Source organism: Malaclemys terrapin, chromosome 18 (assembly GCF_027887155.1).
Source record: "Malaclemys terrapin pileata isolate rMalTer1 chromosome 18, rMalTer1.hap1, whole genome shotgun sequence".
NCBI lineage: Eukaryota > Metazoa > Chordata > Testudines > Emydidae > Malaclemys > Malaclemys terrapin.
Window position 1 is genome coordinate 4,632,166 of NC_071522.1, and position 25,249 is coordinate 4,657,414.

At 48.8% G+C, this 25,249-nt stretch overlaps 1 protein-coding gene across 1 annotated transcript in view; it reads left to right on the plus strand.

The window, feature by feature from the left end:
• Positions 1-1,510: 1,510 nt before the first annotated feature.
• Positions 1,511-25,249, plus strand: part of DOC2B (double C2 domain beta) — a 141,743-nt gene continuing 118,004 nt past the window's right edge. The window contains exon 1 of the mRNA XM_054008641.1: positions 1,511-2,056. Within this exon, the coding sequence (XP_053864616.1) occupies positions 1,732-2,056 (325 nt within the window). The 5' untranslated portion in view covers positions 1,511-1,731. The remainder of the gene's footprint in view (positions 2,057-25,249) is intronic.

The following is a 25,249-nucleotide window of genomic DNA, read 5'->3' on the forward strand; positions in this document are numbered from 1 at the left end:
GGAGATATAGGATGGCCTCCTGGTTAAGGTTAAGCCAGAGACTTGGTGTGTCAGGTTGGGCCAGTCATTCAGCTCTGTGTGTCTGTTTCCCATTTGTAAAGTCTTCCCTTTCTTGTCTATTTGGAAGGTAAGCTCTGTGAGAAAGCACTAAGAATAAGGGGGCATTAGTAATACAAATAATGATTATTTGGGCTTTATATACATAATGAATGAGAGAATAGCTGCCTTTGTGGACCTCAGGCCTAATTCTGTCTGAAGTCCAAAAGCAGCTCACATGCTGCCCCCAGAAATGGGTGCTGGATAAATGAATACATACTGCCAGAACCAAGCCTAGAAGCAAATCCCCTTCCTGCTGTTTGTAATGTTCCTGTAGTGTGACCTTGTCAGTCTGGCCCCCCAGCCATAGGGGGTCTCAGCCTAAATCCCTTAAACACACAGTATGTATCTGAGGCTTCCATGTGGACCGTGGCCAACTGGAAATGAAAATATTCTGAGTCTCCTAGCAGTGTGGAAACAGCAGTTGCAGCCCAGGCTGTGTTACAGTTAGGGTAGGGACCAAAGGGCAGCATTAATTTCTTTACTCTAAAACCACAAACCATCTCTGTACTGCAGGCCAGAACAGCCTCGAAGAAGGAACCCCCCAGAGAGCAGGCGATGGGGGTAAGGCGAGGAAGTTCTGATATCATCCCCAAAGCATTAGCTAGGTGGGGACAAAGGCAGGTTTGGCTGTTTCAGGATGGGAAGAGGCTCAAACTTGTAGCAGGTCAGTTAGGCTTTGTGGGTGTGGTGTTTGCCCTGTGCCTCCAGGACACTCCTGAACGCTTCTCCACCGCTGCCTGAAAGCTGAATCGTTCATTAGGCAAAAAGGTCGAGTCGTTTCACGAGGTTTCCAGGGCACTTACCCCGCAACGCTGGTCTGAAGAAGGTGTGTATAGGAACCAGAAGGCCGATAGTGAGCCCAGCCTAGGACAGGCCAGCCTGGACCCCGCTCCACCTGGGGCTTTGGGAAAACCAGGGCTTCTCTGTCTCAGCTTCCTTGGGCTGATCGGTGGTTTCTCTGTAAGGAAACCTGGTTTCCTGCTTGCCCCGTGCTGCGGGGCGCTGCCCAGAGCGGGGCTCCAGGCGACCGTCCCCCCGCTGCCGAGCCAGGCGCGCGCAGGGCGAACGCGGCCCCCGGGCGCCGCTTAGCACGGGCCAGGGGGCTGTGTCCCCCCTGGGCTGAAGTCTCCCTGCGTCTTCGCAGCGCCGGCTCAGCCCCTCTGCCCCCGGCTGCAGGGGAAGGCGAGGCAGGACTGCTCCAGCCCGGGCGCCGCTGGGCGCGGGAAGGGGCGTTCCCGGCGCTGGCGCGTGGCTGCCCTTGGGCAGGGGGGCCGGGGCCGAGGCTGCCGCGTGCCGTGCCCCGGGGGGGGGGGGGATTTAGGGGTAGGAGGCGGCCCCGCCTGGGCGCGAGCTGCACACCTGCCCCGGCCCGCATTCCGGTGCAGCGCTTGGCGGCGAGCCGGTGACATCACCCGCGTGCCCCCCCCCCCCGCCTCGGAGCCGGCTCCCTCTCCCCCGCGCGCGCGGGCGGCGCGGGCACTGTCTGCCAGGGCGGCCGGCGGCAGCGGCGGTGCGCGGCGAGGCTGGCAGGGGCGAGAGCGGCCGCCTGAGCTGCCCCCGGGAGCCCGCCCGGCCGCCTCTCCTCAGCCGCCGCCGCTCGCCGGGGGGCGCGTCCCGCCCGCAGCCGCCTGCATGACACTCCGCAAGGGGGAGAGAGCGACCATCAGCATCCAGGAGCACATGGCCATCGACGTCTGCCCCGGCCCCATCAAGCCCATCAAGCAGATCTCCGACTACTTCCCCCGCTTCCCGCGCGGCCTGCCCGCCGCCGCCAGCCGCCCCGCCGCCCCGCCGAGCCGCCCGCCCCTCAGCCCCGCCGAGCCGCCCCGCGACGAGGACGAGGACGTGGACCGGCTCTTCGGGGCGTACGGCGCCAGCGGCCCCGCCGAGCAGCCGGCCCCGCGCCCGGCCGAGGAGGAGGCGGCGGACGCCGAGGGCTACGAGTCCGACGACTGCAGTAAGTTGCCAAGTCCCGGGTCTCCGAGCCCGCCGGCGGCGCTCCCCGGCCGGCCGGGCCCGGGGCTCGAAGCTCGCCTGGAGAGCCCCCGGCAGGGACCGCGCCGCCGGCGCCCTCGTCCCCGGCTGCGAAGAGCCACCAGTTGCCGCGGCTCTGCCCGGTCGGGGCGGGGGCTTCGCGGCTCCGCTCGCGGGGGGGGGTTGGGGCTCTCCAGGCTCGCGGACCGGGGCTCTCTGTTCCCCAGGGGCCGCTGCCCAGCAAGTCTCCGGCCAACCCCCCTCGTGCAGACGGAGCGGGAGCCGTAGGGGGACGGGTTGAGCATGCTAAGTGTTTCCCTTGTTCCATGCGGGTGTTTGCGGCTAGATTTAACCCCTCCCCGCCCACAAGGTCCTTTCCACCCGCTCTGAGAGCCGTGGCGGTTCGGCGGCGTTGAACAGCAGCTTCCTGTAATGAATGAAGAGGGGCCCGATCCTGTCAGGTGTTGAAGCCCGTGGGAGTTTCAGGATCAGGCCCAAAGTTTTTGGAACAAGGAGATGATGCGGGAAGGAGACTGGTTAAGAGCCGATATTGCCCGGCTGAGCCGAGCCTCACTTCCAGGAAAGGACCCCCAGGGAGCTGGAGATGCTTTTTAGGGTCCCGCGTTGAGAAGGGTGTGGTCTTCTCTTGGAGAAATATCATAGCCCTCTATTGTTGCTTCTATGCTTCCCTGCCTGTAGCTGGGTAAACTCAGGCTGCGGACAGGTGAGCCAGACCCTGATCAGCCTGGAGTAACTCCCCTGAAGTCACTGCAGTCACCCTGGAAATTGTACAGCCACTTCTGAGATCAGAATCTGCCTGGTATGAATCCAGAGACCCAAACTGCTGGCAAAGTGGCAGAATTTGGGCTTTGGTGGCTCTGAGCCTGTGTGAACCCCAAACTACTCTTTTCTGTCTTCATGGCCTTGTAACCTGGGTTTGGTGGCACATGCCCTCTGCTTGGGAGCTGTCTTGCTGAGCCATTCCGGTCTGCAAGTGACGAAAGGGCAATATTCAGCTGAACTCCCAGCCAAACTGTTAATAACAACTTTAGCCGTATTTGGGTTATTTGCTGCTCTAATTATCGGATCATCTTTGTTCATCCTGACAATAGAAATTGGAGCATTTAGTGGTGGGGGCAGGAGCAAAGTGCTAAGGGCTCTGCATCTCTTTCCTTGGCTACTGGGAGATCAGCCACTAGGATTTCAGGGTGTTAGACTTTGGGCTCTAAAATCTACTTCCCACCCCCACTAAGTAGTCATTTGGAAGGACTAAGCGCATCCTGGTCCTTCTCACTGACACTATGGAATCAATTAAACTGGTTTCCAGTGGGCCAGCTGGTGTTTGTCTTGTTGCAGCTAAAGTTAAAAATATGTTTCTTACAGTATAACAGGTGGCAGCAAAACTGCTGATGCTGGTTTGCCAGATGTGGTTATTTTTCCACTAGTAAAGATGCAAGAACTAATAAGCTCTTCCTGCTTGCGACAGAGCAGTTAATGCTTGGTAATTATTTGTACGACAGCAGCACCTAACTGTCCCAACCAAGTTCGGGGCTCCATTGTGGTAGGCACTCTATATACACATAGTAAGGAACAGCCCCTCCCCCTCAAAGTTTACAATGTAAATAGAAAAGACAGGTGAAGGAAGGATTATTATCTCTATTTTAGGGTTTGGAAACTGAGGCACAGTGAGGTTGAGGGACTGGCCCAAGGTCCCACAGGAAGTCAGTGTCAGAGCTGGGATTTGGACACACAGCTCCTGAGTCTAAGTCCAGTGCCTTAACCTCACATCTTCACTGACTGATGCATGAATCTGGAATGCCCCTGTACACCTAGATAAATGTCTTGGCATACAAATAACTGATGATTTAGAAGTATTGGTGCCTTTACTCCTGGAGCAGTAAGTGCTGTGAGCAGGGTGTCTGTGCAAGATACAATACAGGGACCTTCTGGGGTTGCAAAGGTCAGAACCCTTTCCAGCTAACTGGACTTTCTACAGGCTTTTCCAGGGAAATAACATTACCACTGAGACAGCATCTCACCAAGCCCTGGATGGTTTGAGTGAAGAGATGTCAGGAATCGTCCGCTCAGCTCAGCGGAGCGAGGTCACTGCCCCACATGGGCCTCAGTATCAAAAGCTTCCCTCCTGGCTTGTGAGATTTCTTGCTGACCATGACACAGCAATGCTAGTGATGCATCAGGTAGATACAGGCTGCTGATCACATCTTGCACTCAGCCTCTCTTGTTGAAATGCAAGTCTTGCCCTGCAGGAACTCAGGGAAACGTCTATTACTAGACATTATCTCCCACAGAGAGGATTCACAGAGCTCTCCCTATGGCTGCACGTCTCACCTAGCTCCAAGGAGACACTCCCAATGATGGGTAACAGCACTCAGCCTTCGCTGGGGACGAACAGTGGGTATTGGCACAGCCTGGAGGGGAAGGATGATGCTGTGGTAATGCCTGGTCAGGTGATGTGGGTCCAATTCTTGGCTTGGCCAGTGATTCACTGTGTGAGCTTAGGCAAGTCACTTCACCAATCTGTGCCTCAGTTTCCCTGCCTGTAAAATGGGAATAATGAAATGTACTCACCCTTTAGCGGGTAGTACTCCCTTCTGTTTGACCCTTTGGGATTATCAGGCAGCCTTGTACTGGGGTAGCCCAGAGTCTCCTTTCTAGTTCGATTAACTTCTCTAGCCTGATGTTATTTCATCACCACCTTTCTTTTTTGCTCCTCAGTTTGACCATTTCCCTTTGACACTGGGGTGTTTCCCAGCCCTGCCCCCCAATAGTTCCAGAGGTAACATCAGGGGGATTGGAGGAGGCAGGAGGTGGCCAGTTCAGAGAGAAGAGAGAAATGGAACAGACCTGTTCAGCCTTCTGGCCTGACCCCCAACCTTGCCACCAATATAGGAATGTCTCCAATATGATCATAGAAAGAGACATTCTAGAAGGATCTGCTAGGTCCCATCTGGTCCATTCTCTGGACAGTGTGGGTTTGCTCCTTACAGTGGAGGTTCCAACCCTCAGTCCAATCTCATTTTAAAACGCCATCAGTAATCTACTCTAACCTTCTATCTCCTAGACACCCCTTCAAACTGTCTGCTTCTGTAGCAAGCAACTCCCCTCCTTCCAGAGGAGTGCAGCCTAAGGCACTCTCTTACTGAGGAGATTGGGGGAATTTTTTGCCTGAGTAAGAAGGGAAGAAAGACTGAGGACTCCACCAGGGTTTCAGCCCAGGAGGCAGAAGCCTTCAGTTACTTTCTTAAAAATGTCTACATCTCGTCTCCTTCTTAGACATCCTTCTAAATCTCCAACGGCTTAGAGAATGCAGGGAGAAAACCCGCTATCTGCATCATTGCTTTTAAGAGCACAACAGTGTGTTACTGTTTAATTCTGGTGCTTTGCTAAATCAAAACCATAAGGAGCAAAGAGGAACGAGGATTCCTTCGAGGGAGTGATGCAGACACAAGGCTTAGGGGTGCAGAGAGTAACCCACTGGGATTGGAATTTCCAGCTGCCGGAGATGGTGCATGCAGGCAGGGATCTGCTGCACTGGGTCTTCTTCACCAGGAGAGAGGGGCCGAAGGCTCAGCCTGGGCTCTGCCCTGACTGGCAGAGAGCAAGGAGGAATAGACTAGGGAGAGAGCACCTAGAGGAGGGAGCAGACACAGATTGCAGCGAAGGGGAATAGAACTGGCCTGGTTACAGCAGCTCTTCGGGGAGTTGTGGAAGATTTCGGAGGAGCTGAGGAAAACAACTCCAGTCCCCACAGACCAGCGAGGGAGAGGTGATAATCAGCTTGTTGAATGCCATCTGCAAGAGCTGCAGTGAGCGAGCAGGACTGGAAGGGACCAGCGGAGCGGGTAATGAGGGGGAGATGTCAGGGTGGCTCCAGGAGAGATGGGAGTAGTGTGGAGCCAGCCCTTACCATCACACACACGACTGGAGATGCTGGTTGGGGCGGGGGGAACTTGCAAGGTCCTTTATAATACTATAATGACTCATGGTCCTTCTGCAATATCTGTTATCCCTGGATCACCAAGCGCTTTGCGAACAGTGGTGAAAGAAGCCTCTCAAACCACTGACGGGCAAGTGGGCATGATCCCTGGCCTACAGACGGGGATGCTGAGAAACAGAGAAGGGAACAGTAAAGCCCAGACCATGTCTCCTGCCCCCTTGCCCTGTGCTCTGACTGCAGAGAAAAGTTGATGCAAAGGCAGGAGAAGCCAGTGAAGGAGCTGTGACAGAAATAAAGTCTCTGATGGATCAAAGGGATGAAGCTAGAAAGTTAAGGCCAAAGGAGAAATCTCTCCCAGTGGGGTAGTTGGTGGCACACCAGACCTGCTGGAGGGAGGAACAGCACTAGACAATTATACTCTGAGGGCCACAGAATTATTATTATTTATTATTAATTGCATTATTATAGCCTGTAGGAGCCCCAGTCATGGACCAGGACCCCATTTTGCAATGCTAGGGGCTGTACAAACACAGAACACAAAGACGGTCTCTGCCCCAGACAGCTTACAATCTAAGTATAAGACAAGAGATGGAAACAAACGGGGAGCAAAGGAAAATATTGAGACAACATTGGTCAGCATGCTCAGCACACCAACAGCCTAACATTGTCAAGAAGTGGGCTTTAAGCCTCAAGTGCAAATGCTGATTGTCATCAGTGGCCCTTATATTGTCTGTCAACCTGGGGGTGGAAGGGAGCCCTGAACTAGGAGTCAAGCAAGATTCTTTGGTTTCATCGCTGCTCTGAGCTTCCTTGTGACCTTGGATAAGTCACTCCACCTCCCTGTGCCTATACTGTTTTGTAGAGATAATGATGCTTCCCAGATGAGCTTGTGCATGTTTAGGGGGTGCTATGTCCACCTCCCACTGTGGGGTATAAGTGTCAATGGAACATGCCGGATTTTTATTCCTGTACTCAGGTTGCGTGCTATGCATGATTCAAAATTTGCCTGAGACTTTGAGAAGTACAACCCTTTGTTCCACTGAGTTTGTTTTCATCAGAGGGTTTTCATTGTTCATAATTGAGCTGCTAATGAGGTGTCAAAGCACTTATGCAAATTGAGGAGAAGAAAGAGTTAGGGGGTAGTGACTGGAGGGGAGAAAAAAAGGCAAACACCCAAAAAATCACAGTTTGGTGCATTTTATCGGCTCAGAAGTAACTGTAACATAATGTCTTTTTGATAGTCGGGAAGGAACACACTATAGATTTATTGGAACATCATAGTTCTCTCATCTACTTCCCAGTAGCCTGCAACCTTCCAGTGAAACAAGTCTGTGTATTGCACCCATTACCATGGTGTCTGGGCACCAACAGAAGTATAGACAGCAAAACAGATGGAAAAACTGTGTTTCCTTTATAATACACTGCAAAGAGTGCATGTGCATGGATTTTATGGTCAGTTATTATTAATTATTGCTATAGTATTTGCTGTTCTTAGGGAAATTATGCCAGATCATCCTTCAGGGCTGCATTCACATTGTTACAGCTGTTGCTCATGTTTCCTTTTGCTGCACAATCAGCTCGCTAGTCCAGAGTAATTGGTTATTCCCAGACGGTCTGTCAAATACTAATGATATCTTTGTTTACATATAAAGTAAGCCAATCTTAGCAGCATGGCGTAGTGTTTGGGGTATAGGGCTGGGAGCCAGGGAAACTGGGTTCTGTTTGTGACACCTTCACTGACTGTCCGTGAATTTGGGCAAGTCCCTTATCCTCTGTCTGCTGCAGTTCCCCACCTGTAAAACAAGCTTGATAATACCTAGCTACCTTAGTAAAGTGCTTTGGGATCCTCTGATGAAAAGTGCCATATGAGTGCAATATAGGTAGGCATTATAGGAACGCTGTGACTCTCAGTATTGTTAAGGCAGGAGTCACCGGAGGGCACTGTTACACATAGTTTAATCATTCTTTTTCAAAGTGTGTGAGTGAGCTTTTAGTTTTTGGAGAAGTGCTGTGGTGGTGTTAGTTCGTGATACGCTGGTCTTTACCAGAGACAAGCTGTGGCAGATACCACCGAGTTTGCTCAGTACTTTATCTTTGAAGGCAGTTCTTGGGATGAGGTAGTTTCTTGGGAACTTGGGCATTGGCAGATGGGTTGAGATTTCTGGAAGAGGAGACTGCTGATGCTGCTTGTGCCTGCCTCTGTCTCATGGTGGGTGTGTATGTGTAATCGAAGGAAATTACATTTAGAATATACCCAAACTCCTCCGACAGGAAGCTGACCTGCAAGGCCCTGCAGAAGAATTCTGCTTCCGCGCAGCACAGCCGTGATAGTGTTATAAATATCAGCTGTAGGAAATGTTATTTCTAGCTCAGATCGCAGGCCTATCCTGATGTATTGCATCTTGTGACATCTGCTACAAGTGATTCACTGAGAGGTTTCTTAGGAAGACACTTATTTTGGGCAAAGAAAATCATTAAGCAGCCAAAGTCATAATGAAGATATTCACTACCAGCTGTTTAAAGGTGGTGATAAGAACAAAAGTACCAAGGGATGCAGAATTTACCGATGACATGGCAATGTTAGCAGACAACACAGAGTTGCTAGTAAAGATGCTGGGAATAAGCAAGGGGGAGAAAACACAGTTTGGAAATGATCAGGATATTTACATCCGCAAAGCAGCTCCTTAGCATATGTTGCTGCTGCTATTAATAACCTTTCATTTGTCTTTGCAATCCAGATTATGCAAAAAGAATATTTTTACTACACAAATTGCCATTGATTTCAACAGGTGTCTGGTAATATTATAGTAATTTTATTGACACTGTATCAAGTCCAATTGCCAGCAGCCCATAAAGTCAAGGAGGTGTTTTATATGCACAAGTGAGATGTTAAATCCAAGATCTAAGTGCATTAAAGAGCTTGTGACCCTTTTTTCAAGTAGAGAGGTGTTAAAGTTAGTGGGTTGGCCAGATTCCAGCTTGAGTAACCAACCAATCAGACCTGGAGGAAGTCCCCTTGCAGTTTCGCTTGAGATATTTTACTGATTGAAAGGCAGTTATATGGGATAAACTATTCTTCTTTATTACTTATCCTGAGACATAGTGCAGTGTTGCTGCATATTGTTGGAAAGCTGCCATGTTCCACACCAAGTGGTGGCTGCATTTCAGTGTTGGGGAGGTGATCTGTGCACATGTAGTTCACCAAGAGCTCTAGTAGCCTGTGGGCTGAGAGCTTTTCTTTGGGTGTAGGCTGTCATTCCTTTCTGAGGCATTCTTGCTGCAGTTTTCAGGTGACATTTGTTGGCACTATAGCTACTGTGAGAAGCGTTCAACAAAACAGCTCCGAGGTGAACGGATTTTGGCTAAGCTAATCAGACTCTTTCCTGGTAGAGAACTGTTATGCTGGGACCAGGCTGGAATTCCCATCTGTCTGAGGTGCTTATTTGGCCCCCATTATCTTTGTGTCTGAGCACCTCGCAATCTTTAATGCATTTCTCCTCTCAACGCCCCGTGAGGTAGGGCCGTACTATTATCCCCAGTGTATAGGAGGGAACTGAGGCAGAGAGAAACTTGAGCCTGGTCCACACCTAAAACTTAGGTCGACCTAGTTATATCACTTAGGGCTGTGGAAAATTGTTACGCCCTGTGTGATGTAGTTAAGTCAACCTAAACTGCACTGTAGATGCAGCTAGGTTGATGGAAGAATTCTTCTGTCAACCTAGTTACCCCCTTTCAGAGGAGAAAAACCCCTTCCATTGACGTAGGCAGCATCTATGCTAGAGCGCCGTAGCTGGCTGCTACGCTATACTGTAGGCATACCCTTGCCAAAGGTCGCTCAGGAAGTTTGTGGTGGGCAAGGACTTGAACTTGGGTCTCCTAAGTCATAGGCTAGTGCTTTAACCACTAGACCATTCTTCCTTTCTATGTACCAGCTACATCTTCTGCCTTGACATGTCCCCAGCTGGTTTACAATCTGTGAGCCAAACTCAGCCCCCAGAGAAACCAGGTGCTATTACCATGTAAGACAGTGGGAGTTGCCTCCACTTACACCAGGGTTGAATTTGCCCCAGCACATCTGCTGTGTGAGCTTAAGGCTAGGGTTACCAGATGTCCCGATTTTATAGGGACAATCCTGATATTTGGGACTTTGTCTTATATGGGTGCCAATTACCCCCCACCCCTTATCCCGATTTGTCACCCTAGCTAAGGCTGGAGTGTGGGGAAGTCTGATCTTATCTGCCTCCACAAAGCGGCAGGGGTGGGGGAGCAATCTAGCTTGTGTCTTGTCTCCCCAATTCCAAATCCTCCTCCTGAGACCCCAGGAGGGGAGACTCAGGTAGGATCTCCGGGGTCAGTCTGCACACACTGCTCATGTCTGTCCAGGTGTCCATCTTCTTCCTCCTGGCTGCTGCAAAGATCTGAGCGCAGGCCTGCCGCAGAAAAGAACCATATGGCCAGTAGCCTCCAGCAGTTCAGGCTAATGAATGGGCCATGTGGCAGCCTCTTAGTAATAGGCCTAATTTTGCATGGACTGGCTCTTCCCACCCCCTGCAGGGTGCCATTTGTTAACCTTTTTATCTCCTCTCCTTCAGTGCAGGCTGTGCAGGAGACCAACGCTCAGACAAGCTCCTTTCCAAGGCAATTGCTAGTAGCAACATAGGCAGCCATGGATCAGAAGGGATTTAATCAAACTTGCTGACTGGAGATAATCATCTCCCAAGCCATGGATTTGACTCCCATTGGCCATGAGCCAAAGCCTACTGGAGTCAATAGAAGATTCTCGCCAACTTCAGGAAGCTTCCAGGCAGGCCTAGGCAATGCAGCTTCCCCCTTTCCCGCTTCTCAGCTTTTTGCACGTGCCCCTGGGCACTGCATCTTCGTTAAGCACGCCTGCAGCGATGCCATGGGTGATCATTAACATAGTGCTATATTTTATTAGTCCACCAAAAATAGCTATTAAATTGCATCTGTGTACACTGAGACCACTACTGTGCTGCCAGCAAGATACTTCCCAAGGATATGGTCTTCCAAATGCCACATAGGTCCAGTACTGAAAAATAAAATGGCCAGGGTAGCAGGATGTGAACATAGGAAGGAGAGTCACAGTTGGAATTGCGTCTGCCTGATGAGCCTGCAGAGAGCTGGAGTTAATGGGAGTTGAGGGCGCTGCAAGAACAGGCCCTATGGGCTGCCAGATGCTGAGTGCCCTCAACTCTCATTTGGCTTGTAGAGACTGAATTCCCACGGCTGCTCCTGGCAGACCAGTCACTTGGTTTGGTTTATATCAGCTTGTAGCTATCAAAGATTTCCTCCTCCCTACATCTCTGCAGGATAATTTCCTCTCCTTTGCAGTTATTCTCTTGTTGCTCGGCAGTAAAACGCCATGGAAGGCAGGGCTTCAAAAGCATCTCTTCTCAGAGTGTCTCTTAATGCTGAGAAGAGGTGACCCCTGTGCACGGTGGCGAGCATCTCCTCTGGCCTCTTAGCAGCAGCACGTGTTGGTGAGTCACGTTACATGTGTGCAGGGACCTCCTCTTACCAGCTGCTCCATGACTGATCTGCTCATTCATCGCTCAGATATTCCAAAGCCCAAGTGCCTGCTAAGTTTTTCATCTTTATATTTAACACTAAAGGCAATTTTTTTGGTTGTTAATTGCAATGCTGAATTTCATTAAAAAGAGAGAGAGAGAGAGAGATTTGAAGGCCATTTCTAAATTGAAATTGCAGAAAGTGTAATTGCTCATGACATCAGGGACCATTTAGTGCTGTAAAACATAATTGCATCTCTGAACTGTTCTGAGCAGATAAGTGAACACTCCTAGTTTGAGAAGATAGAAGACCTAGGAGCACTCCATCATCTGGCCACACAAAGAACGGGCTCAGTGGGCAGGAGCCTATCAGAGGTTCGACATTATCCTGGTCCGTAACCTCTGGAAAATGGAGAAATAGGCATTAAGCCTGTAGGCTTAAGTGTTTTTTGGGAAAATAAACAAACAAACAAACAAAAATCTTCTGAGACAGGGGAACAGGTGGAAGCTTGAAGAGTTTTGTTCCTTTCTCACTCCTGATTCCACTGAAGTCAACAGCAAAACGTCCTTCCTGGCTGAAAGGAGTAGAATCCGTTCCCACAGGCAGGAAAGGACCCTGCCTTATGCGGTAAATGCTGCTCTCTCCTGTTTGCTTGAAGGCATGCGCTGCCTGAATTGAAATGTTTCCTCCTGTACCCAAGAGCCTGCAGCCAGCCCGCCTTGGGCTCTGACCTTACCAGAGCTCACTAGCTCAGTGGGGTAAACCAGGGGCAATCCAAGGATGGGAGACCTGCATGGAAAGCCCAGGTGTTGCAGCAAGGGGAGGTTGGTAATCCAGTGGAGGGTCTTGTCCTCTGAATCCATGCGGAACCCATTCCCTAGGATAGTGCTAGTGGGGCTCTTGGATAGTCTGAAGGGCAGGATTTTCAAAAGCACTCCGTTTCAGCCTAACTCTTCCCCCCTTTGGAGTCAATGCTAAATCTCACATTGACTTCAACAGGAGCAGATAGACCAATGATGAGTCCCACCTTAAGGCCCTGACTGCTTATGGTCATCAAGGTGTAGAGGTGTTGTGGGCACACTCAGCACCTTGCAGGATCTGTCCCCAGAAGTCCTCTGACACTCTTCACCAAGGCAGACGTGTTAGTTGCAGTGTCATATGCAAACTGTGTTCCCGCTCCCTTACCCACCACTGACCCGCAGCGAGTAACGTGAGACCGTGCAGCGCAGCGGTCACTGTTAGACTGGAGAGATCTCCCTTTATACTTCAGTCTGGTTCCTGTCTGGATGAGAAGCGCTATAGATGTCTAGGGTGTTACTGTTCTGACTGTAATCACAGCTGCTGTGGAGAGAGGAGTCAGGTCTTCAGTCATCACTAGTAATGCTGGGCTGGATTACACATTGCAACTCCATTAACTTCCATGGATTTATTCCTGATTTACACCAATGCCAGCTGAGGCGAATCAGGCTTTGCAGCTGTAAAAAAAAATCTGTGGGTGTGCAACGGATATACTAATGCACCTACATGTCAGCTCGCAGCGTGCAGTTGATTCAGAATGTAGCATTATCTCACCCCCAAAAAGCCTTTGACTTGCTGTAATTAGATTACAAACAGAGGTAAGAGTGCCTGAGCCTCTACCTGCTGAAGAGATCTTCGGTATTACTTCGCTGAAATTGCAGTAAATTATCTCCATTCCTTCTGAGGAGTCATGTACTGACATTTTGCATGGGGCTCTAAATACACAGCTTTACTTGTTGCTTTTCGAGGCCTTAAAAATTAGTTCCAATGCAGGGAGGAATTAAAGCAGCTGCAGAACAGGGACCCATCTTTTATAGTGCATTTAAAAAAACCCAGTTTCTGAAGAAGGTTACTGAACCTGTGCTTTCTCTGAGGGCGAGCTAATCCAGCCAATCCCCTGGCAGTCTTTTCATGGCTCCTGTGATCTGCCTGGCACAAAATCCATGAGCAGATTATCTTGGGAGCAGTAATGCTGATAAGTGTAGGGACTTAAAGTTTACAGGCTCCCTTGTAATTAGTTCTATAGCATTTTTTGGTACACACCTCCCTTCTCTCCACCACACAACCTTGTGGGCTTTTCCCCCAATAGTCATTAGTCCCTGAAATGTGAAGCTTCATAGGAATGGGAGGGAGCCCCTCTCAAGTGATAAATTCCTTCCCCATTAGTTGGAGCAAGACTGTTCCTTACAGTTGCTTTGCTAAAGTTTGGTCCAGTCACCCAAACAATAGGGCTGCTTCTGCATCCCACCAGGGAACTATTCCACAGCGGACTAGATCACCGTCAGGAACGTTTCACCTTTGCTGAATAGCTTCCCATTGCTTCTAATGTCAGCACCTTGCACTGGGCTAAATAATTCTTCTTCCTTTGTGTCATGGACACCCTGCAGATAGTCTGAGATGGTTCTAATATCCTCCTGCTGGTTGCTGCTTAAGCCAAGTTACACCTGTGCAAGTTCTTTCCATGTTTCCTAAGCAGTCAAGCCCTGTAGCCCTTTAATTGTTTCATTTGCTCTTCTCTGAACTCCCTTGTCTCTCTGGTAATGAGATACCCAGTATGATGCCTATCCGTGTCCAGCTGGATGGCCAGGGTTAGCCGATCAGTTCTGCCCGATGTGGTGCCTGGTTAGCTGCTGTTTATCCTAGAGAAGGTTGAACCACAGTGCTGCCAGTTGACGTGTAAAACGTTTTGTTTGCCTTGTTGTCGTCGCTGTATTGGTCCCAGGGTATTGGAGACACAAGGTGGTGGGTGAGGTAATATCTTTTATTGGACCAACTTCTGTTGGTGAAAGAGACAAGCTTTTGTGCTGCACTGAGCTCTTCTTTGGCATTATACAGCAAGAGGGAACCTGATTTATATTGCAGGGGAGGCATTTTGGTCCCAGGACAGTAGAAGGCCTGTTGAATGTCTAGACTGAGGTGGGTCAGAACTGTTGCCCCTTTCCCTTGGGATGCTCAAGATACAGATCTCAATTCTGTGGCAATCTCTAGCTTGAATTGACTCTGGCACTATTCTAGTGCCCTTGCACCCTTCTGACCTGTTGACCCAGTGCAAGCTGTTTGAAAGCGCCCATGCATTCTGTCATCCCTCATAAACTGAGGCCCTAATAGCTTGGGAGACAAATAGAGATTTATCGTTGCATTTGCCTGTTCATTCAGAGGGTATAAATAGAAGCCGCCCGCCTCAGCCTCTCAGTCACTCAGCGTGCTGATAGGAAATGCCAGCAATAAACAGTTTCTCTGGACTTTGCCAATAATAGCCATATAAACTGCCGCTCCCTGACACCTCATTGGCTGGTCGGTTCCAAAACAGATGAGAGGTATCTCAAGGCCAGGTTCTAGATCCATCAGCATTTTATTCCACCCTGTAATAATTATGTGGCCTGTTGAATTAATCTTAACGTCCAAGGACCGGCAATAAAAGAGACCATGTTCCTGTACACATCAGATTTATCTCCCTTTTAAATGCCAAACCTGGCTAGCACCTTCCCATCAATCTTTCATAGTTCATAGATGGAAAAAGGGTCAAAACCTGCTAATGAGTTCAGGTCTCCTAATGGTTATTTTATCATAGGAGCAGAATTATAATGTAATAATGTATCCTGGCTATTGTCTTGAGATTTGTAAGTGACAGTTTTATAATTCCTTACGGAGGCCTGTTTTGTTTTATTTTAATTTTTTTATTTGTGGTCTGTATTTTAAAGGTCAGTGCCAGGAATAGCCCAGAACTTTTAAAAATGTGTCTAGTAAGCAGTGTTTCTGGTCTAACTGCTGTCCTTTCATCTTTGAGAAACTTGCTTCTCAAATTAAAAGCGCCATCCTAGTTTTCATCTCAAATGTGAAGCTTGGTAAGAATTGGGGAAAAAATAATAAAGCAAGCAAGAATTCTGCTTAGCTTCACTAACGGCCCCATTCAAAGCCTACATAGCCATTGGGAGTCTTTCCATTAGAGTTGATAGGCTTTGGACTCTAATTCTGTCCTCTGGAAATAGAGGAATCCTGCTGCAGGTCCTGATATATGAAGACCCATCACTTAAAGGTGACTTGAAAAAAAGGGGTGGAAGTACTGAGGTTGAGTGCATGTTGTGCATTGCCTGCTGCTTGTCTGTGGTGTAGGTATTTTGGCTGTGAACGTTTGCATCATCTGCTCCCATTGCTGGGTTGGGAATATTTATAAGTGACTCCCTCAAGTGCATTTGTCGTCTCTTGGCTTTGAATAGTTTGAGTGTAGAGGCATCTCAATTGCGTTCTCTCGTATGAGATCTAAATTTGATGGCATCTTCTGAGTCCTTATCAGAAATGCCAGCTATGATTTTGTCCCAAATGTGCTCACTTTTACAGGGCTCAAATTCCCAGTCTTCCTCTAACTCCTACTAGACTTCTAACAAATGCTTTGACTGATTCTCCGGGCTCTATACAGCACTGGTGAAAACAAGTCCTTTCCTGGATGACGGTATGTTTCAGCCAACAAAGCAACCACCAGACTTCTTAAGGACTGTCTCCCAGTCCCTCAGCTGTGTTTGCTCCTCAAGCACATAAGTGCTGAAAACGTACTCAGCTTCTCTACACAATGTATAAATGAGAGAGCTCACCTGGAAGCCACCTTTCTCTCTTCTGAGCTTGGTGGTCACCTGAAAGCATGTGTCATGCTGCTTCCATTCTGGCCATTCTGCGGGTCTGGTAAAGTTTAGACACTCCAGCTCAACAAATTTAGGCATCTTGTTTGCAGTCAAAAACACTCAGTCTTTCACAGGTTTACTTCTGGCACCATGTCATGATATATGGAATCCACATGTTTTCTGAAACAGCAGGTATTTATTAAAGAAAACAGCTACAGACACAAACAAACAGATACCCACATAGTTTGAGTTCCAGCTCTTTCTCCTTTGTTTACCAGGGACCACACCCTGGTTGGAACTCTGTACAGCACACAGAGACCTCTAGTGGCTGAATAATATACTGCAAGTAAACATATAATTCCAAGAACTGTAATCCTGTCCATTATAAAGTCCTTTTCTCAGGGCTTGTCTACATTACCTGCCGGATTGGTGGGCAGCAGGGGGTTGATTTATCATGTCTAGTATAGGCGCTCTCCCATCTCCTCCGGTACTCCACCAGAACGAGAAGCGCAAGTGGAGTCGACGGGAGAGCGTCAGCTGTTGACTTATCGCAGTGAAGACGCGCAGCTGAAATTGCGTATCTTAGATCGACCCCGTGCGGTAGTGTAGACAAGCTGAGGGTGGAGGCATTAAGAGGTCTTTCACAGAGTCCTTCTCATGTGCACCTTTTAGAGCCGCACACTCAAACTCTTTCACGGGAATGGTCTGCATCCCGGGGGGAGGGTCTAGATCCTTAGCGTCAAGTTCTGACCTAGGGAGAGGAGTTTGACTCTTACCCCTCTGCACTCCCAAAATGTGGGGGCTGTGCTCCAGTCTGAGCCCCTCTGTAGATGAAGACTGCTGTGTTATTCCAGCCTTTGTGCGATGTTACCATCATAGAAACCCCAGTAAAAAGGGGAAAATAGCCATCCAAAGACTAAACACATGCTTCATGGAGGATTCTTTAAATTAATTATACCAACATGTTTTGGCGTCAGGCATATAAAATTCAGTAATTTCCTGTGGGTATACTAGCTCTTTGTGTCTTGACATGTGAGACAAGATGATAATGCATTTGCGCTCCTCTGTTAAGAGCCCGAAACAAATACAACTGGATGTCACCAGACAGACCTATAGCCACAGCCAGTGAAACGGGATAACTATCTTTAATTAACCTTCCAGGGACTTCTCTGTGGTGGGTCCTTCCCCCCTCCCCCCCCCCAACAAAGAGGATGCCGTATACATGAGAGTTCTGGTAAGTGGGGCTGGCTGTGTGGACTGCTCCAGACCTTTGACTTTGAGTAGCTGGGTAAAGGAGTTCTTTGCAATGAGTGGGAAGGGCTGTGGGAACCCCAGAGGAAACAACTGATTCAGCACCTGATATCAGGGAAGCCCAGCTAGTGAAATTGGGTATGGATGGGGAAGGAACACACAGACAGCTGGTGCTAATAAGGTGACCGGTATCTTGTGAATGCTTAAATACATTGGTGGAAGAGGTGAGCTGGATCTGTCAGGATGAATGACTCTCACAGAAGGCAGAGAACTAGTGTAGCCCAGTGGGTGGCAAATTGGGTTGGCAGAGAGGAGACCTGGGTTCTATTCCCAGCTCCACCACTCACCTGCTGCATCCTGGGGCATGTCACTTCAGCTCTCTGTGCTGCTGTTTCCTCTCCCACTCTTAGTTTGGCTTGTCTGTGTAGACTGTAAGCTCTTGGGTCTCTGGGCATCCCAACCGGATGCAGCTCTCAGCTGAGGCCTCTAACAGCTGTTCAATCTGAATGATAACATTTCTAGAGCAAAGGCTGTTTTTAGATTGTCACCTGTGCTCTGACATGGTGATTGTTAACAATGGGGGAGTCTTAAAGTCAATGGAAAGACTCCCAGTGACTCCAGCAAGAGCTAGATCAGGCCCTAAAAGGTTCGGAGTCTGAGGATGATCTGCAGGCCAGTTTGACCTGTAACAAAGATGCCAATATGGACAGCTGCCTGCCAGAAACTGCTGAGACCTCTGACCAGCCTTGAGGTAAAAGGTTCCCTATCCCATTATCAATCACCACATAAGAGTTTCAGAGGGGTAGCCGTGTTAGTCTGAATCTGTAAAAAGCAACAGAGGGTCCTGTGGCACCTTTAAGACTAACAGAAGCCTTCTAACAGAAGCCTTCTGTTAGTCTTAAAGGTGCCACAGAACCCTCTGTTGCTTTTCACATAAGAGTTTGACTTTTAAGGCCAAGCACATTAGTAATGTGATAATACCTATCTCTCGTCTTCACCCAGCTTTTCATCTGTAGCTCTCAGAGCCCTTTATAAAAGAGGCTAGTATTATTAGCCCCATTTTACAGATGGGGAAACTGAGAGGTGAAGTGACTTGCCCAAGGTCTCCCAGCAGACCAGCGGCAGAGCAGAATAGAACCCAAGTCTCTGATTCCCAGTCCAGTGCTCTGTCTGTGAGGTCATGCTGCCTCCTCTTAGAACTAACTGAATGGTGCAAAGGGGCTATAGGATGTAGACTGCAACTTGTCTGCTGACAAACTTTATGGAACAGTAGTGCTGAATGGTTACAAACAAAAGTTTCAGTCCCCACTCTGCAGTAAGTGCCGATCTCATTAGACATGATAAAGAGGAGGCCAGATTCTTCCACCAAGGAGATAGGCTGCAGTTCTCAACGCGCTTCACTTGTTTATTAAAAGAAATGCAGAAACATATGAGCATCTGCTTCAGTGTTTTGGTTTACATTTTGTTTGCCTTGCTGGAACTAGGATTTCTGTGCTCGGCAGCACCTGAGGGCGAAGAGTCGTTCTAGGAGGATGATTGGTTTGTTCATTTCCTGGCCAAAATCAGGTTTCAAACCAAGCCTATAATTTGTTTTTTAGATCACAGAATCCATCAGGCTAAAAGTTCCCTTCATGAGATTAAACTATTCTAGCTGAGCTCAGGACAATCAGAATTCAGGGATCTCAGCAAATGAATGATTAAGGGGCCTTCTCAGCAAACACATGGAAATAAGCAAACTCCAGTTCTGGGAGATTTCTTTAACACCTAAGGTGAACTGAAAACTTGTCAAGTTCGTCTGACTTGGCTTTAGCAGCTGGGATAGTTGGCATTGGAAAATGGGAGCTGTGTGTCTCAATCTGCTGCTGGAATGCCAGTTTGTCATGGAGGATTCAACTAATTATAGCCACAGCTTGGAGGGCTGTGCAAGACTTGGATGGAGCCCACCGTTTTCTGGCATCTGAATAATAATGATCTGATGTTTCTATAACTCCTCATCTCCAGGATCCCAACATGCATTACGAACTATATGCAGAGATCACTTACCTGCTCCTGAAATGCAGCCACCTGTAGTTGGCAGTGAGGCAATGTATGATATGGGGAAGTTAAACTCTCTAGATTATAACTAGACTCTGTGGGCCGAATTCAGAAATAGTGTGCAAGGTGATGTAATTTAGCCCTCATCCTGCTTTAACTTGCATCTTCTTCAAGCTCTCTGGTGTACGTTTTATACTGATTTAGGGCTATTCTGCAGTAACAATTCCAGACAAACTCCCTGCACGGATACTCTATTCTGGAATAAAAGTGGGGTTGGAAGCGCACTAATTATTCTGCAATTGAGGGTGTCTATAATTAGCTGAATCCTCCATGGTAAACAGGAACCCCAGCAGCAAACTGAGACACACAGCTTCCATTTTCCAATGCAAACTAGCCCAGACGAGGCTAGTCTTTTAGAAAGACATCTGATCTTGGTTTAAAGACTTCAAGTGATGGAGAATCCACCACCTCCCTAATTTAATTGCTCTCCAATGGTTAATTACCCTCACTTGATAATGTGTGCCTCATTTCTAGCCTGAACTTGTCTAACTTCATCTTACAGTCACTGAATCTTGTAATTTTATTTAAAATGCTTTGCGTGTTGGTTTCGATGCTTTCCATTATGTGATGTTGAGGAGGGTGCTGTTACCTGGGAAACAGCTGTGCAATTCAATTTGTTGATTGGGTGTGGTGTTAGATCAGAGGGTGGAGTTTGAAAGGGTAGATGTGCGTGTGCAATGCACAAACAGAAGACGTGCCTGCTGGTGAGTTCATGTCCCTTTGAACTTGTGACCTGAAAGAAACTTTATTGAACTTGAGGGACTGCTGGCAGGCTCTGCTGTACTTTGGAAAATATTGTTAGGGGATGAGTGAAAGTGCTAGAATCCAGGGCTTCATTTGGCTGGAGTAGGAGAGATGGTTCTGAGTGCTCTGAAGGACTGTTTTAAAGGGACATCTTAGGATAACCATAGAATCCTAGAAATGTAGGGCTGGAAGGGACTGTCACCTATTCCAGCCTCTGCCCTGAGGCAAGACCAAGTAAACCTGGACCATTCCCGACAGATGTATAACCTGTTCTTAAAAGCCTCCAATAATGGGGATTCCACAACCTCCCTTGGAAGCCTGTTCCAGTGCGTCTATCCTTAGAGTCAAAAAGCTTGTTTCCTAATATCTAATTTAAACTTCCCCTGCAGCAGATTAAGCCAATTACTGAATATTCTATATGTATTGTAAAGGACAAATGTCCAGCTCTCGGTTAGCGACAATCCATCAGATCATCCGAAGAGAAAGGCATTTAAAAATCCAATTTGCTTTTCACCAATCATGCTGTTTGTTTGCTGTTTTTTGCATTCCACTCATCTGGGACCATGAAACTGGGCCAGTCATTGTCACTTTGGTTTCCTGTCAGCTTTACTTTCAAGTTCTTATGCACTTTACTGGTGCTGCAGTATCTTGGTTGCAAGTATTGCAGGCGAATGTTGATTTGTTTAAAATATATTATGTTTTTATTTATTTAATCCCAAAAATATTTATATCTTTTTCATGTTTAGTTTTAAATTGGGGCCCAGCAGGATGCGAGAATAGTGCCCATTGGTGGATCATTTGGCCAGAGGGGTTAATATACAAATGTGCATTCTGTTTATGCCAAGAATGATGAAAATTACAGCAGGTGTGTGGAGCAGTTATTTCAGCCTACTGTGGAGTTATTTCCAGTATATGTATGTGGGAACAGATCGGATCCTACATACATGGACAGTCAGTGCATGGACAGGGATATTTCAAGGCATGGTCTCTGGTGCAGAGCATCCTTTCCATCTTACCAAGATGGAAAATAGTCAGTTTGGTTCTCTTAACAGAGCGGCTCGGCAGAATTTCAAGTCCGTCTTAATAGGTTGCTTGTCTCTCATGTGGGGAAATGCCAGACTCCTCCTGACTGAAAATTATTTATTGGAGCTCTGTTTGCTTGGAGCCTCGTGGTGTTTGCAAAGATCCCTGGCAGCAGGTGCATGTTTAAGCCCAAGAGCGGCACATTTCAGCTTGAGGCAATGGACACTGCTGCCCACAGTGCACCTGCCTCTGTCCTATTAAGAACAACCACCGCCCTGAGTGGCATTCACAGCAGTGCTAATTATTCTGGATCTGGAGCCATTAAAACCTGCAATAGCAAATGACACTACGGCAGGGCCACGCACTGTTTGCTTCCTTCAGGGCAAAAGGTATAATACTAAGAGCAGGAATGAATTCCTCTCTCCAAGCTCAGCAGCCATCTCTCTCTATTTCTAATCTCTCATCTGTGTTGTAGCCCTCTGAAGATTCAGGAGCAGTGTTGATGGTAATCTCCACTCTTCATTTACCCAAGGGAACGGTGCCTATAGCTGCAGTGTGGGTCACCTCCTCCTCCAGAGGATGTAAATCAGGGTAATGGGGTTGGGGCAGGGTTTTCAGGGCTCCAACATGGGAGGCAGAACATCCTTGGAAAGGGAAAAGGTATTAGTTATCGTACAGTGCAGGTTTTGCTTTAAAATAACAGCCAGGGACGTGTTGTTACCTGGTGTGTGGCAGGGATGGGGCAGGCTAGTGAGCCAAATCTGTGGCAGTCTTCTCTAGCTTAAGGGGTCGAGACTTGTGTGTTTGGAGCGGAAGAAGCTGGGTTGTAATCCTGGCTCCCCAGGAGAGTGTGTGGCTGATTCAGTAGCTGCATCTGTTGCATGCAGCAGACGGATGCACGGTGTGAAATTCTTTAGCTTGTGTTCTGCAGTCTAGACAGTCGTAAAGATACTTGTGGCTTTGAAATCGATGAGGCTATCAGGTTAGCTGGAATTCTGTGGAGACTCGAGCTCAGATTCCAGCAGCGCTGGCTCAGCCCTTCATCTTTCCACGAGAGATGAAGTGAGCACTCGGCAAACAGTGTGTATGGCCTTGCAGAGTGCGATCCTTTCATTCAAGATCCCCCCCCTTTACCCCAGAGGTGGCTGCATTTCAATGTTAGTGACTGGGATGCCTTTGTGGGCACAGTAAGCTGTAATTACTGTTGCACCTGAACAGTTCTTAGGCTCAGTGACCAGGCAGCGAACTGTACCAAGGGGGCGTGGTTGTGCAATGTGCATGCACAATTACTTTGTTGCGCTAATTGCTCTCGGTTCTTGCTGTTTCGGCAAGCTGAACTACACACAAGCCCCCACTTCACCTTGCCCCAGTGGCATCAGGAAGGAGTAAAAGATGCTGGCATCCAGGCAGGATGTACATGAAACTTTAGCAGCAGTTGTGGGGAAAAAGTCTCCATGTGGGAGCCTCGTACTTGTCACACAAGGTACGGAGAGAAGTAGACTTTCCGTCTTAGCGTGAGAGAGTCAGGAGTGTGGGGAAGAAGGAGGATCTTGGGGGTGACACTGGATAGACTTCTTTAAAAGAATTTGAGACCAAATTCTTTGCTGGTGTAAACTGAAATCAGTGGAGCTACATCACCTCACAACAGCTAGCAGAGAACTTGGCCCATGGAATTTTATATTTGCTGATGACGTTGACATGACAATCAAGTAAAGAAACAGAGACAGGGACGGGTCAAGCGTTCATGCTGGTAGCTGTAGGGTACGAAGCCTACAACCTGCCTGAAAAAGGGCACGAGAATGCAAATGTTTCCAAAGAGAATGAACAAGAGCCAGACAAAACTGCTGGCCCTACATAAACAACCATCTGGGTGACCCCATGTAAACAAATCACAGCGTTCTCTCAAGGATTACAGGCTCAGCTCCCCTGAAAAGCAGTCTGTGAGCAACCAGCATGGGGGATCAAACCTGCATCTCCCATGTGGCACTACGGAGCAGTGTGGCTAAGCCAGCCCATCTGGCTCTGACTTGTTTTAAAGGAGTAGCGGTGTAAATAACACCAAGGCAAACACCCTCTGCAATTTCCACAGGTGCTGAAATCCGGATGGAGCTCTGAATGGAACGCTGATTTCCTTTGTGCCCTCGGACCCGCCTTGACTCCAAACCAAGGCACCACACGGAGTCAGAGTTTAAAAACAACAACAACACAGGACGTTATTCTGTTCCCATTAAAGCCTATTCATCATTTTCCCCATCTCATCATTATTAATGCTGCTGTTCAAACGCTTTCCTCTGATTGTTTTGCTAAATTTAACTTGTTTTAGCATAGTCAGTTCCCCCTTGTTTTTAATCTTTTCCCTGCGTTCAGCTAGGGCCCAGTCCAAAGCCGCTTGAAGTCAATTAAGGTCTTGTCACTGATATCACAGAGAGAGTGCAGTCCCTGCAGCAGAACATGCTTGGTGCTGCCGTCTGGAAAAGCCACTCCTTAGCTAGCAAGGCAGTCGCAAGCTCTTTAACACGAGTCCTCTAAAGTCCTGGGTGATCCCAGGCTAAGCTGCTGGGGTGGACAGTTAGGAAAAATATCTTGTAAACTAATTGAGTCTGATCTGAGAGGCACTGATTATGGGACCTCATGGTGCTATTTATTTGGTGGTACTGTGCTTTGAATGTCTGTTTCCTCTTGGGGAGACGAGTGGATCGGTGGTGCTGTTAAGCCGAGTAGTAGAAGGTGGCAACATGGTCTAGTGTTTACAGCATGAGCCTGGGAGTCAGAACTGGGAGACTTGAGTTGTAATCCCAGCTCTGACACAGGCTCACTGTGCAACCTGGGACAAGTCATTTAACATCTCAGTGCCTGTTCTGTAAAATGTGGAAAAGAATTATAATGTGCCTCGGTTAAACAATCTGTGATGGCTTGATAGGTCAAAGGTATGGACACATCATGGTGTTCAAAACATACCCGATATTAGCCCCACATTGTGTGGATCCTCCCCATTGCTTACCTTGCTTGGAAGGGACTGTCATGGGGTGCCTACCCCTCTAAGGGCCAGGGTACCTGGGGCCAGCCAGCCCTGTTCAGTTATCAGACCCAGAGCTAGGAAGGAGTTAGGTCAGCGATGGGCAAAATACGGAGTGCAGGCCAGATCTGGCACGTCTAACATTTCTGTCCGGCCTCCTCTGCCCCCTCGCAATCTCCAAGTCCGGGCCGCTAAAAGTCCCACAGCGCAGTGGGGTGCTCAGGCAGGCTGCCTGCATGCCGAGGCCCCAAGCCACTCCCGGAAGCGGCCAGCTGCTGCTGGCACGTCTCTGCGAGCCCCTAGCGGGGGGTCAGGGAGGCGGCTCCGCACACTGTTCCCGCCCCCAGCACTGTCTTCACAGCTCCCATTGGCCGGAAACCGGCCAACGGGAGCTGCGGGGGTGGTCTTGCGGTCCTGGGCAGTGCATGGAGACCTGCTGCCCTCCTCCCCCCAAGGGGCATGCAGAGACGTGCCAGCAGCAGCCAGCCGCAGCAGCTTCTGGGAGCCACGCGGAGCAAAGGCGGGCAGGCAGGCAGGCAGCCTGAGTCCTGCTATGCCGCTGGCCAGGAACTGCCTGTGGTGAACGCCTCCCAGCCAGAGCCTGCACCTCATACCCCCTCCTGCACCCCAACCCCTTGCCCCAGGTCAGAACCCCCTCCTGCACCCAAACTCCCTCCCAGCCCCTGCACCCCCTCCTGCACCCCAACCCCCTGCCCCAGCCCAGAGCCCTCTCCTGCACCCAAACTCCCTCCCAGCCCCTGCACCCCCTCCATTTATATAGTAGAAATGTGCAGCCCGTGATGATTTACCCCAATTCGTGGAGTGGCCACCCTGTGAAAATTATTGCCCCTCGCCCCCCGGGTTAGGTGATCCCTATAAAGGGCTGAGAGAACTCAGTTGAAGGGGGAGCTGCTGGAGGGAGGTTTG